This window comes from Theropithecus gelada, chromosome X (genome assembly GCF_003255815.1).
Source record: "Theropithecus gelada isolate Dixy chromosome X, Tgel_1.0, whole genome shotgun sequence".
Taxonomy (NCBI): Eukaryota; Metazoa; Chordata; class Mammalia; order Primates; family Cercopithecidae; genus Theropithecus; species Theropithecus gelada.
In genome coordinates, this window is record NC_037689.1 from 30203728 (window position 1) to 30217534 (window position 13807).

The 13807-nt window shown below is 39.4% G+C and overlaps 1 protein-coding gene across 2 annotated transcripts in view; it reads right to left on the bottom strand.

The window, feature by feature from the left end:
* The window catches only part of ANOS1 (anosmin 1), a 215639-nt gene that overhangs the window by 99064 nt on the left and 102768 nt on the right, over positions 1-13807 (bottom strand). For both annotated transcript variants that reach the window (XM_025372222.1, XM_025372223.1), the window contains exon 3: positions 3557-3619. In XM_025372222.1, the coding sequence (XP_025228007.1) occupies positions 3557-3619 (63 nt within the window). The remainder of the gene's footprint in view (positions 1-3556; positions 3620-13807) is intronic.

Below are 13807 nucleotides of genomic sequence, written 5' to 3' on the forward strand. Positions count from 1 at the left end.
TCTTTTTCTTGGAGCAAGAATTAAAAAACTTTTTCTATAAAGGGCCAGATAATAGATATTTTCAGCTATAAGGGCCATATAATGTTACAACTACTCAATTCTGTTGTTGTAGCACAAAAGCAGCCATGGACAATATGTAAACAAACCAGTGTGGCTGTGTTCCAATAAAGTTTTATTTATAAAACAAGAGGCAGACCAGTTTGCCTTGCGAGTCATGGTTTGCAAACCTATGCCTTAGAAGACAAATAAGCTCAGACTGCCCTGCAAGTAAACATACTGGGCCGAACATGTCTAACAGTGTAATTGTTTCAATTGAAGGATAATGTAATCTAGAGTCCCTTTTGGGTCTGAACTTTTACAAAGGGAAAGCTTGGAGTCATGACAATATGGACTTTGTATGCATTCTTAACAAATAATGTGAGAATGGGGAGAATGAACGGGATTGTATTAGACCTGTCTCCATAAGTGACTAGGCTTAAAAATGCTGAAACAGCCATCAGTGTTTTCAAGGTTCAGCCTACTGCAACACAATAGTCAGATACTTACTGCAAAATAAAACAGATGCAAAAAACACACAGGGACGTAAAAACAATCAAAGCCACTAAAATGGAACATCAAGTCTTGAGTTATTTAACCGTTGGGTTGAAGCAACTCATCAAAGCTCCTCACATTAAATGGCATCTGTTTTCCCCACCTTTCAAGTTTCAATTAACCTTTCCTGCCAGAAGGGATCACAATTCAAACACTTGAGTCCCATTTTAATAAACTGGATTTGGTTCAGAACACCTCACAGTTACCTCAGAGAATGGCAGTTACAGAAACCTGCTCTTGAATTTGAAATTTACAGGAAGAAAGCTTTCAAATTACCTTCAATTATATCTTCCTTCTCAGAGATCAGATGTAAAAATATCAGCCCAGAGTCACTGATATTTAGGGATAACAAATTTATAAAACAAACACCTTGTTCCTCAAGATTCTATAAACAGGTCAGGCGCAGTGGCTCATGCCTATAATCCCAGCAATTTGGGAGGCCGAGGCAGGTGGATCACTTGAGGCCAAGAGTTTGAGAGCTGCCTGGCTAACACAGCAAAACCCCCGTCTCTACTAAAAATACAAAAATCAGCTGAGCATGGTGGTGCATGCCTATAATTCCAGCTATTTGGGAGGCTGAGGCACGAGAATCACTTGAACCCAGGAGGCGGAGGGTGCAGTGAGCCGAGATCACGCCACTGCAATCCAGCAAGGGCAACCGAAAAAAAAAATATTCTATAAATCTATTTTTGTGCCTATAGATGTATAGTTTGTGTATGGAATAGAATAGAAAATTAAAGTTAAGAGCACAACAGTCACTCCACTAGACAGTGTGCTCTAATTGTGTTGACAAGGATTACCAATGTGGGTAAAAATTCAGAATCAACAGTTGATTCAGATACTTCACAGAGCTATGACCCGCAAGCCTATAACACATAATACAAATCATTGTATTTGTATACAATCATAATACAATATCATTGTGTTACTTTTGTACAGCTTGATAAGCTCTGTACCATGCACTTACATTCATTATCTATTTTAATAAACACCGTGTAAGATCAATAGGATAAATCCCTCATCTGAAAAATGAGGTTGAAGACAGGTTAATTGATTTAACTGAATTCATAGAGTAAGTTGGTTTTGCAGTTAGGATTGGAATCAAGTTACCATCATTCACAGCTGAGATCTTTCATTGAGGAGAAAATAAGCCCCACAAAGGCTGGAATTTTTGCGTGATTTGTTTACTACCACATCACTACCAAACTGCAGGACACGTTATAGGTATTCAAAAAGTTCATGTTGAATCAATGAATGAATAGATATTTTTAAAATATTAACTAAAATAGGAACACAGAAAAGGTAAAAGCAGAACACAGACATGGGATGGCCTCACTCTCTTTATCCTTGCAGCAAATCATCAGTTTTGTTTATTTCTGCTGCGTCTTTTCTATATCTCAAGGGGCCCAAACCCATTATGATCCCTGGTGATTGGCCAAGTGGAGTTGACCAGGAACAACACTTAGATAATCAGTGAGAGGGATAAAAAGACAGGAGTTTTAGACCCAGCCTTTCTACCTGGAGGGTTGGCCGTGGACAAGCCATTCATTTGAGGAGCTTCAACTTCCCAGTCCTTCTTGGCTTCTACACACAACTCTTGGGGACTTACTACCTGCCTTGCTTAACTACAGGAATATGGGAAAGGTCAAGTAAGATTTGGAAGATATTTTACACACAATACATAGTGATGAAGCCATTATTGTCCTAATGCAGTCCTTTTCTCAGAATAAGATCCAGAGTGAAACACAGGCCATGGGATTACACTAGTATTTATTTGCTGTAGTGGATGAAGACCAGACCAATGTCTCTGGATCCTTGGAAGAGTTCCCTTTCACCCCCCAGTTCTGTTCAAAGATAACCCATAACACCATTTCATTCTGATGTCGGGGCACCTCTTCTGGCCAAGACCCTCAACTGAGCTTTCTTGACTGCCAAAATGGACTCTTTTGACTCATTCTCTACTGTTCCCCCCAAACCTTCAGATTCTCCTACTTCTCAAGTCCACTGTCCTTGGAACCCTTGGAACCAGGCAGTCTGCTTGGCCTTGTGTCTGGTTACTTCTCAGCAGAATCCAGGCTGGTACGGGGCCTGTGCCCCCTGTATTCCCTGGGGAAGACAGTCCAGTAAAGCAGATCTTCTCCTTTTTTGTGCTATTGGTGATTTTAGACAGTAGTCCTTCAGGACAATATTACACATTCTTCTAATAAGGATGATAGAGAGATGAATGGGTAGATATAAGGGTGGATGGCTGGATGGATGAATGGATGGATAGGCAGATAAATATATAGAGATAATAGATAGATGGATAGATGATGGATGGATGGATGGATGGATGGATGGATGGATGGATGGATAGATGGATGGATGGATAGATGATAGATGGATGGATGGATTGATAGATGGATGGATAGATGGCCAGCTGGCTAGCTGGCTGGCTGGCCGGCTGGATAGATGAACAGATAGATACTAATCTAACTGATAGTTAGGTGAAGTAAGATGCCTCTCTCCCGTACAGTTAAAAGCGGGCAAGCATTCTGCCCAGGATATGAGGAGGAACCCCAAGGGGGAACAAAGAGATGAAAATATTTGAGAAACACCATTAGTAATAATACGAGTCTCTTCTCCCAAATGGTATGAATACTTCAAAAGCATGTAAAAACTGCTCAGAATAGCTATGATATAAGGTGAGAGGGTGGTGACAATCGATACCTTTAGAAAGCTTGTAGTCTTCCATCTATGCATCATAAATTTTTTTTGGTCTGGTTAGCCAATAATGCAAGCAGTGGGTAGCCAGGTTTTAAGAAGGCTCTATATTTTTTACATGAATTTACATATACCCACACACACCTGCAGTTAATGAACTCCCCAAGCTGCAGAAGAATAAGAGGGCCATTCATTCCCATGACCCACATAAGCATAGTCAGATTTGGGTCAAGTGTTTTAAGTATCACTGACGGTCTCCTACCTCACAAAAGCTTTGGCACTGGTGTTTCCTCAGGTCCCCGGATTCCTTGCAGGGCTCCAGACACTGGAAGAGAGGAACAATAAAAATAAATAAAACATGGAAACAAAGAAACAAAGCTGAGAGGAAAAAAGAATTCACCTGTGATTGTTGCTTTTCAATGCTCGTTTATTCGGGTTAGTTTAGAAAACCAAAGAATCAGCTGCTTTTTTAAACTGGGTATAATACGAATCTGAGCAAAAGCATCATTACAGAAAGCAAACCAAAAAATGTATTTCAACACAATTGAAAAGGAAAAGTTACAGCGCCTGTCAGTGACTTACAGGAAAAGTAATGATTGTCACCATCAGCTGGAGGAATTGGGGTAAGAAATATTTTCTATTCAGTAAGAAATACTTTCTTTTCTTTTTCTTTTTTTTTTGAGACAAAGTCTTGCTCTTGTCCTCAGGCTGGAGTGCGATGGTGCGATCTCGGTTCACTGCAACCTCCACCTCCCAGGTTCAAGTGATTCTTCTACCTCAGCCTCCCAAGTAGCTGGGATTACAGGCGCACGCCACCATACCGGGCTAATTTTTGTACTTTTAGTACAGACAGGGTTTCACCATGTTGGCCAGGCTGGTCTCGAACTCCTAACCTCAGGTGATCTGCCCTCCTCAGCCTCCCAAAGTGTTGGGATTACAGCGTGAGCCACTGCGCCCAGCCAAGAAATACTTTCTAAAGGTTGTTTCAGAGGAAATTTTTCTCATAAAACTTAATATTACATTTCCTTTTTTTTTTTTTTTTTTTTTTTGAGACGGAGTCTCGCGCTGTGTCACCCAGGCTGGAGTGCAGTGGCGCGATCTCGGCTCACTGCAAGCTCCGCCTCCCAGGTTCACGCCATTCTCCTGCCTCAGCCTCCGAGTAGCTGGGACTACAGGCGCCCGCCACCTCGCCCGGCTAGTTTTTTGTATTTTTAGTAGAGACGGGGTTTCACCATGTTAGCCAGGATGGTCTCGATCTCGTGACCTCGTGATCCACCCGCCTCGGCCTCCCAAAGTGCTGGGATTACAGGCTTGAGCCACCGCGCCCGGCCTTACATTTCCTTTAAATTAGCAGCACAGGGCTATTTTTTTGTATACTCTTCTACAAGTAATTAAGTGAAAACGCATTGTATTAAATTTATGTCTGTATGTATGTGCACATATGTATTGTTAACTTGTATCCTTATCTCAATGAACTCAACAGCATTCAGATACATCCAGTTTAATCACTCCATTAAAATACACTGAATAAATCTGTTAGATTATGACATGAGAGTCTCATAACAGAAAATGAGGTTTCCTTAAACATACATGCATACAACTTATTACTATATACATTACAATAAATCAAAGACACTAGCCAGACTCCAATATTGGTTCAAGAACGATTGTAACAATAAACAGTAAGATTGCTGGATAAACAAATTATATATACATATAATATAGTTTATTACTAATACCTAGTATATATATTATATATATACATGATATATAAAATATATATAGTCTGAGGCCAGGTGTGGTGGCTCAAGCCTGTAATCCCAGCACTTTGGGGGCTGAGGTGGGCAGATCACTTGGGGCCAGGAGTTTGAGACCAGCCTGGCCAACAAAGTGAAACCCAGCTCTACCAAAAAATACAAAAATTAGCCTGGTGTTGTGGCGCCCGCCTGTAGTCCCAGTTACTCAGAAGACTGAGGCAGAAGAATCGCTTTAACCCAGGAGGTGGAGGTTGCAGTGAGCCAAGTTCGGGCCACTGCACTCCAGCCTGGGTGATGGAGCAAAACTCTGTCTCAAAAATAAAAATAAAAATAAAGTATATATAGTGTGTACATATGGGATGTCTGTGTGTGCCTGATTGATAGTAGCCAGGTCTCATGGTTGAAAAAAAAAATGTTACATTCATATGCATGGAAACTTGATTCTCAAAATTATATTTCATGCAAGTTGTAATTTTAAACATTAATAGTCATATATAGTCAGATGTCAGTCATCTAAATATAGGCATAGCCCTAGCCCTCATACATTCATGGTTATTTTATCTATATTATTTCTATTTCATTATTGACGAATTTTCCAATGACAGTAAAAAATTCTCAGTTAAATTTCAGACATGTATAATGTAGAGTTCCGGATATATGGTGAAGCAATACTACTTTTTCACTCTATTTTCTAGTAATCTCCTCCATGTTTTAAAATACAGATATAGTTAGAAGATACACTGGAAGACTCTATGAAGAAAGTTAATTTTCAATATTTATTGCCATTTTTTAATCAAATATATGTATGAAATCAACTGCCCCTGTGCCAACTGTCAATTCTTTATAACAATAATGCTCAAAGTGCGATCAATTACTGATATTATGGGCACCCCTTGGAGTTTGTGTGAAATGAAAACTCATGGGCCACATTCTCTACCTACAGTCCGAATCTCTGGGACCAGGGCCTAGGAATCTCTTTTTAACAAGTTCTACTGAAAATTCTGATGCTTACTAAACTTTAAAAAGAACTGCCATCAATTTGATGTTTGCATTTAACAGTGTCTTTATGGAATAAATGCTCGTTGGATGTTGACAAAGACTTACCTTGCAAGTAGCTGAATCTCTGCCTGTGAACAATCCCCAGACCATTACTGTTTGGAGTGATGTCTCTTTCTTGCTTCATATAAGTGTCATTAAGAACATATATTTCTCATAAAAATATTTTAGATTTCATAAGTAATGTTGCATATGAACATTTTTAATTATTTTAATTTTTTTAAAAAAACTTGAGCTCTTTAACAATTCTTTTCTAAGACATATATGAGCCTGTCCCAAGTTACAGTGCTTACTTCTCTCAAGCATGTTCAAAAACAAAATTTTCACCAATATAGTAATTATAAAAGTAAAACAATTTTTTTTTTTTTTTTTTTTTTTTTTGAGACTGAGTCTGGCTCTGTCGCCCAGGCTGGAGTGCAGTGGCCGGATCTCAGCTCACTGCAAGCTCCGCCTCCCGGGTTCACGCCATTCTCCTGCCTCAGCCTCCCGAGTAGCTGGGACCACAGGCGCCCCCCACTTCGCCCGGCTAGTTTTTGTATTTTTTAGTAGAGACGGGGTTTCACCGTGTTAGCCAGGATGGTCTCGATCTCCTGACCTCGTGATCCGCCCGTCTCGGCCTCCCAAAGTGCTGGGATTACAGGCTTGAGCCACCGCGCCCGGCCGTAAAACAATTTTAATAGAAATTAAACATTGTTTAAAAACTTACCTAACTTACTTATCTCATGATTTCCTTAAAGAACCAGTTTTTTGTTTCCTACGGCTACATCAATGCTTTGTCCTCAAAACTCTTGTTACTTATTTTTTCTAGACATTTGCTTCAAGGCAAAAATGTTTAGTAGTTATTTAATAAGTATGCTAATACCTAATTCTTCATCAAGACCATTTGAAATGAATACATGACACTCTTGCCACTTGCAAGTTAAGTCTTTATCATTTCACTCAAGAAACACTCAACAAACATTTATTCCATAAAGAAACTGTTAAATGCTATGTGGCTAACAGTGTCTGAAAATAAGCATGTGATTTTTGTTTTCTCTCATTGCAAAAAATATAAATTATGAAAACATGCTGCTACATGTGTACACAGTTGCATTTTCACAACTATAGACATCGGTGCACAAAAAATCTCAAGTCTTTGAAATCTCCATAATCCCACATAACCATTGTCCTGAGAGCTTGTGGAATAGTCAAATACCTTATACAAAACAAATACCATTTACAAAAACAGGCATATTTCTGGAATGCTAATCAAAGCAATGCACAACACACTTGTTTTGCTATTAATCCAGAAGCTCTGCCAAGTCTAGCATCAGTATATATAATTCATTTAAAGCTGTATTTTAATTGCATTCCTGCTTCAGATCTAATAACTAGTAATCAGCAGTATCTAAAGACATTTTTCAAAATGTTATTAATGACAGCCAACATCTTCTTTTAGTAATCCTCCATGAAATCTCTCTGACAAGCACAACCTATATACGATCATCTGAGTAAATGTTTGCAGGATAAGTTTGCCTAAAGTCTATTTCTTTATAATACTCTGGCCAGTAAGAAAAAAAGATTTCAACAAAAGCTAAAGTGTTGCAGGAGAAAACGACAATGACACACTTTCTCTCATACTTCATGTAGAACAAAAAACTTACATTTTTTCCAAGCAATTAAAAAGAAAAAAAGTATGTCAAAAGACTGCAGCCCTGCCAGAGGTGTTAGAACCTGAAGGACTCTATCTTGAACAGGGGCTGGGTAAAATGAAGCCAAGAACTGCTAGGCTGCATTATCAGGAGGTCAGGCATTCTTAGTCACAGGATGAGCTAGGAGGTCGGCAGGACTAGTTTCACAAGATACAGGTCACAAAGACCCCACTGATGAAACAGGACGCAGTAAAGAAGGCAGTCAAAACCCACCAAAACCAAGATGGCAAATGAAAGCAACCTCTGGTTGTCCATGTGCTCATTATGCACTAATTATAAGGCATTAGCTTGCTAAAAGAAACTCCCACCAGCGCCATGACAGTTTACAAGTGCCATGGCAATGTCCAGAAGCTACCCTATATGGTCTAAAAAGGGGAGTAACCCTTAGTTCCAGGAACTCCCCACCCCTTTCCCAGAAAATTCATATCTAATCCACCCCTTATTTAGCATATGATCTAGAAATAATGGTAAGTTTACTCAGTCAAGCAGCCCACGCCATTGCTCTGCCTATGGCACAGCCACCCTTTTATTCCTTTAATTTCTTAATAAAATTGCTTTCACTTTACTCTGTAGCCTTGCTCTTGAATTCCTTCCTGCATGAAGCCAAGAACCCATGTGGCCTCCCAGACTGAACCCCAATTTTGGGGTTTACCGTGTGACAACCCCATATCTCTCTTCCACAAGAGGAGTGATTATGAGAGAAATACTACTTCCAGGAGACAACTGCTTTAGAATCTATTACATAAACTCATAGAGGCACCATGATCATGTACTACCTAAAACTATCCAAAAGAGTAACCAAAGTTTATATTTTTAGCAAAGGTTTTAGGCTTTCAAGTTTTAGGATGATAGACTAAAATCATTTCTTCTGAGGCTACTGCTTCAATTCCAATGAAGAAACACTTTAAATTTCAAAGAAAAATATGTAGATTGAGAGAGCTAATCGCATATGTCATCATTTGGCAGGTAGATAGCAAGTATGTTTCTACTTAACCTAGAAACTTTACAGATTATGGACTATTTTAAAAACTGTTTGTCTAATGGAGCCTCATCACAACACATCTATAGAAGTATGTAAAATTATGCACTATTGGCTGGGAATGGTGATTCACGTCTGTAACCCCAGCACTTTGGGAGGCTGAGACGAGATGATCTCTTGAGCCCGGAAGTTCAAGACCAGACTGGGCAACATAGTGAGACTTTGTCTCCACTAAAAATAAAAAAAAATTAGCTGGGCATGGGAGTGTGCACCTGTAGTCCCAGATATTCTGGAGGCTGAGGTGGGAGGATCACTTAAGCCTTGAAGTTTGAGACTACAGAGTACACCACTGCACTCTGCAGCCTGGGTAACAGAGTAAGACCCTGTCTCAAAAAAAAAAAAAAAAAAAAAGGCAATTATTCTTACATTTTAGAGAGGAAATATTGAAGTTAAGAGAAGTTAAGGAAACAAAGCTAGTGGCTCTGGGAGGGACTGGGGCAATTGGGATTGAACCCATGCTTTAGCACACTCAAAGAAAGGGTATTTTCCATGATAAAGCACTTTATGCCACTTGCTACAGGGGATTCATGAGACAATGTATATAAAAGATATCTGTACACTGAAAAGTACTTTGCAAATCCATGGGATTAGTAAACTATGATATTCTCAGACCTCTCTGGGACTCAGTTCCAGAATGCCCTAGGTGTTACGCATTCCAAGATCTTCATATAAGCACAACCAATAAGACTATTTCATGTCACAGAGAAAGACCTCCAACTCATGAGTGGAAGTACTGATCAACAAGGAAATTGTGGATACTAATTTGGTGAATCACCATCTGGCCAGTTTAGCACCAAATTCCATACTTTACATTTAACCAAACACTTTCATAAAAGGACAGCAGAAGAAATGTTCTTACCAAAACAGCCATCACAATAAATTCTAAAGCAAAAAAGGTTCACACAAAATTCAAAATTTTACATTGCCCAATAATCAACCAGTAGAACTCATGATCAGGTTATGCTAAATGACTAGAACCCAAAACAAAGCAAACAGCAGGTCCATAGATTTCAATCTGTTCAAATTAGCAACAAATTAGCTAAATCAACAAATATGGATTAATATTTCCTATGTACAAAGTACTTATCTAGTCACCAAGACGGGGGAAAATGTGGCATGATTCATTCTGCCCTGAGGGAGTGTAGAATCTCTTATGGGAGAAAAATATGTAGTTAAGTAAGTCTGCATCAGTGAAGCATAAAATAAATGATTTAAGAACAAATGCTGGCCAGGCGCGGTGGCTCACGCCTGTAATCCCAACATTTTGGGAGGGCGAGGTGGGTGGATCATTTGAAGTCGAGAGTTCGAGACCAGCCTGACCAACATGATGAAACCCTGTCTCCACCAAAAAATACAAAAATTAGCCAGGTGTGGTGGCAGGCGCCTGTAACCCCAGCTACTTGGGAGGCTGAGGTGGGAGAAATGCTTGAACCTGGGAGCTGGAAGTTGCAGTGAGCTGAAATTGTGCCACTACACTACAGCCTGGGTGACACAGTGAGCCTCCATCTCATAAATAAATAAATAAACAAATAAAACAAACAAAAAAAGTCATAAGAAATGAAAAAAAAAAGGATATGTATTTTCATAGAGGATCATTGAAAAGAACTTCATAGAACTAGGGACCCATAAATCAGCTTAGAAGGGTGACTGTGGGCCAGGCGCGGTGGCTCACACCTGTAATCCCAGCACTTTGGGAGGCCAAGGCAGGCGGATCGCGAGGTCAGGAGATCGAGACCATCCTGGCTAACACAGTGAAACCCTGTCTCTACTGAAAATCCAAAATCTAGCCGGGCGTGGTGGCGGGCACCTGTAGTCCCAGCTACTCGGGAGACTGAGGCAGGACAATGGCGTGAACCCGGGAGGTGGAGCTTGCAGTGAGCAGAGATCGCGCCACTGCCCTCCAGCCTGGGCGACACAGCGAGACTCCGTCTCAAAAAAAAAAAAAAAAAAGAAGGGTGACTGTGACTAGGATTTGACCAGCTGTAAGTAAATTTGGGATGAGGATAATATTGAATGTATGGAGTGGGGAGTATGGTGTGTGATTGCTATTAGGAGAAAATACATAGCAGAAAACAAGGCTGGAAGGATAGCCCTTGGATTCAATGAGGAGCCACTGACACACTCAGAATGAACTGTTTGCTCCAACTTGTGTTTATGAAGACTTGGGTGTTGGAATAGAGGATGGATTAGAGAGGTGAGACATTGCAGTGAATTAAACCAGAGCAAAAGTCTTTACAACATCTTTCAATCTTCTCTCTGCCATTTCTAGTGTCAATATGCCACCAGGGTGTCAGAGGACATTGGGTGAAAGGAGGAAAAGGATGTTAACCTATGAAAGGGAATATGGAAGTGCAATCCCATCAACATAGTCACCAATTGTTTTGAGAAGTGGGGATGAGAGAAATCAAATGGGGAAAGGCACCAAAGTTTCCAATCTAGATCTCAAGGGAAGTGATGGTGTCACCAAGATCAAGGAAGAAGGAGAAACAAGTATGGGGAAAGATATGGAACTGAGTGCTTAACACAACGAGTTAGAGGTGTCCAGGGAACGTACAAGGAGGGTTGTCCAACAAGCTATTGAAATTGTGGATATGCAGTTTAGGATAAAGGTTAAAGTTAATGATGGCATTATAAGTTTCTTTTGTCTTTCTCTCTTCATTAATTTATTCCTTTTACAACCATTTCCTGAGTTCTAACTATAACCACAGTATCATGCTAAGTGATGGGTCCACTGCTAAATCTATGAACCACACAAGGGACTGACTTCAAGGACCTTACAGTCTCTAGAAAGATCAAGGCAGCATGTACATTTACAAGCAAACATTGAAGATACAGATAGAGAAGAGGTACAGAAAAAATTAAATTGGAGTGTCAAAAATTTTAGGAGTTGGGCTATGTGAAAACTAGAATGGCAACCTGTATGAGATTTCATGGTTTAGTAAAGTTTTTTTTTCTTTAATCTGTTCTGTTCTCTCCTTATGTGTTTGTGCTTCAAAATGAGGTGATTGGAACATGTTAGAAGGCAGAAAAAAAAAAAAAAAAGGATCAAATACAGGAAGTCTGACTGAAGATCAGGATGATTGAAGATGTAGAAGAAGTAGGAAATTATCAATTGACCGAGGTCCCAGAGACTGTTGTAGGGGTTACAATATGAAAACAATGAATTTTTAGAGAGGCAACATATCACTCATATCATTGAACCCAACCCTATACAGCTTCCAGATTTGAGAACGGAAACATTTTCACAGAGGCAATGGCCAAGTGGTAGGGTTTAGATCCATGGCTCTGCCTAGGACTGGACATGAATGTACAGTTTCACTCCAGCTTAGAGGATGTAAGAGTTTGAATGTAGAGAAATGTGACAATGATCATGTGGCATGTTGATAACCTGTGTGAATAAGCCACAGGTTTCCAATATGGTGGGAAGGCACTGATGTTTAGATGTGTGTGCCTTCATGGATGCAATTCTGGTGGCTGGGCTTTAGTAGTCTTGAATGGATAGATAAGTCAGGCCACTTCCCAGGTGAGGGACTCAGAAAGTCATGATTCTAGCCAAGTCTGAAGGCAACAGAAAGAGCACTGAGTTTTAGATTTGGACTGACCCAGAGGAGAATCCCTCATCTACCTTATGCTAAATGATTTTTTCCCATTCAGGTTTTATTTTAGCCTCTTTAAACTATAGGTTTCTGATACATAAAAGAGTGAAAAAATATTTGCTCAGGTGGACTTTTTTCAAATGAAATTTATAAAGACCACCTTTTAAGGTGTCTACACATAGTAGGTACTTAGTGAATCTAGTTCTCTTCCATTTCTAGAGGACCAATAAGGAGACTTTATTTTATAGTTCTTTCATATTTCCCTAATGCCTACCTACATTTTCCCTTTTAATTGGAAAAGAAATTCAAATTTCTCTTAATTCCAGTCTCTCAAGCATGTTGTAATAATTGTTTTTTAAAGTGCCAAATTTCGTGCCCACATTTCCAAAAGCTAAGATTGAGTGGGGTGGTAATAATCTGTGTGTGGCCAGAACATGGAATGAGAAGGGATATCCCAAGACCAGAGCACAGTACCTGTTCTTTCACAAAAGTATTTTCTGTTGAATAATTTAAAAATCAAATAATGCTTTATACTTAATTTTGTCTGGAGTATTGCCTAGATATAAGGAATAAGCCTTGGGGTTCTAAAAAATAAAAATAAAAAAATAAAAAACACCTCCAACTTTTTATTTTATATGGGTATACATTCATATCATATAACAATGTTACCTACAAAAGTTTACAAAGACCATTTCTGTTTTCTGAATTAATGGCAGCAAGTTTCTCTAAAAAGCTGTAGACCTGCTTTTTAGATGAAAGCTGTATTTTTTCTCCCAAATATATTTCCTAAAATATGTGCACCCTACTGCCTTTAGAAGTATTCATGGCCTCCCTCCAGCTCTAAATTGGTACTGTATAGAAATTGTTACAATCCTGTGTGTTGAAAAGTACACTGTGTCTTGCCAAAATAATGAAATCTTTTGGCAGACAGCCCTCTGAAGTGCAGTTGAACAATCATTGCAGCCTCAACCACAGAGGATTAGCATGCTAGCCCAGCACAACAGCATCAGGCCTGAGACGGTTCACATCACAAATCAACTTGCTCTGAAACATCCGAAAGGTAATGAGTCTCTCACTGCGAAGCTTATCAGGAAACATGGGCCTCATTTTATCACAACTACTTTTTCACAACAAAGGCAGTCCTTTGAGTTTCAGGGGAAGTGTTTAGAAACTACATAAGTAAATGAGAGGAAAGCAATTACTCAAGGTAGTTATTATCAGAAAACCATACTCTCAATGTAATTCTTTTTCACTTAAATGATACCATCATGCATATCATTAAGTTTCTTGAAGTAGACAAAGTCATGGAATTCTGTTACCTGGAAGACAAAGCACACCTTCTTTGCATTCTTATATTTCAACCGCAATCTTCTA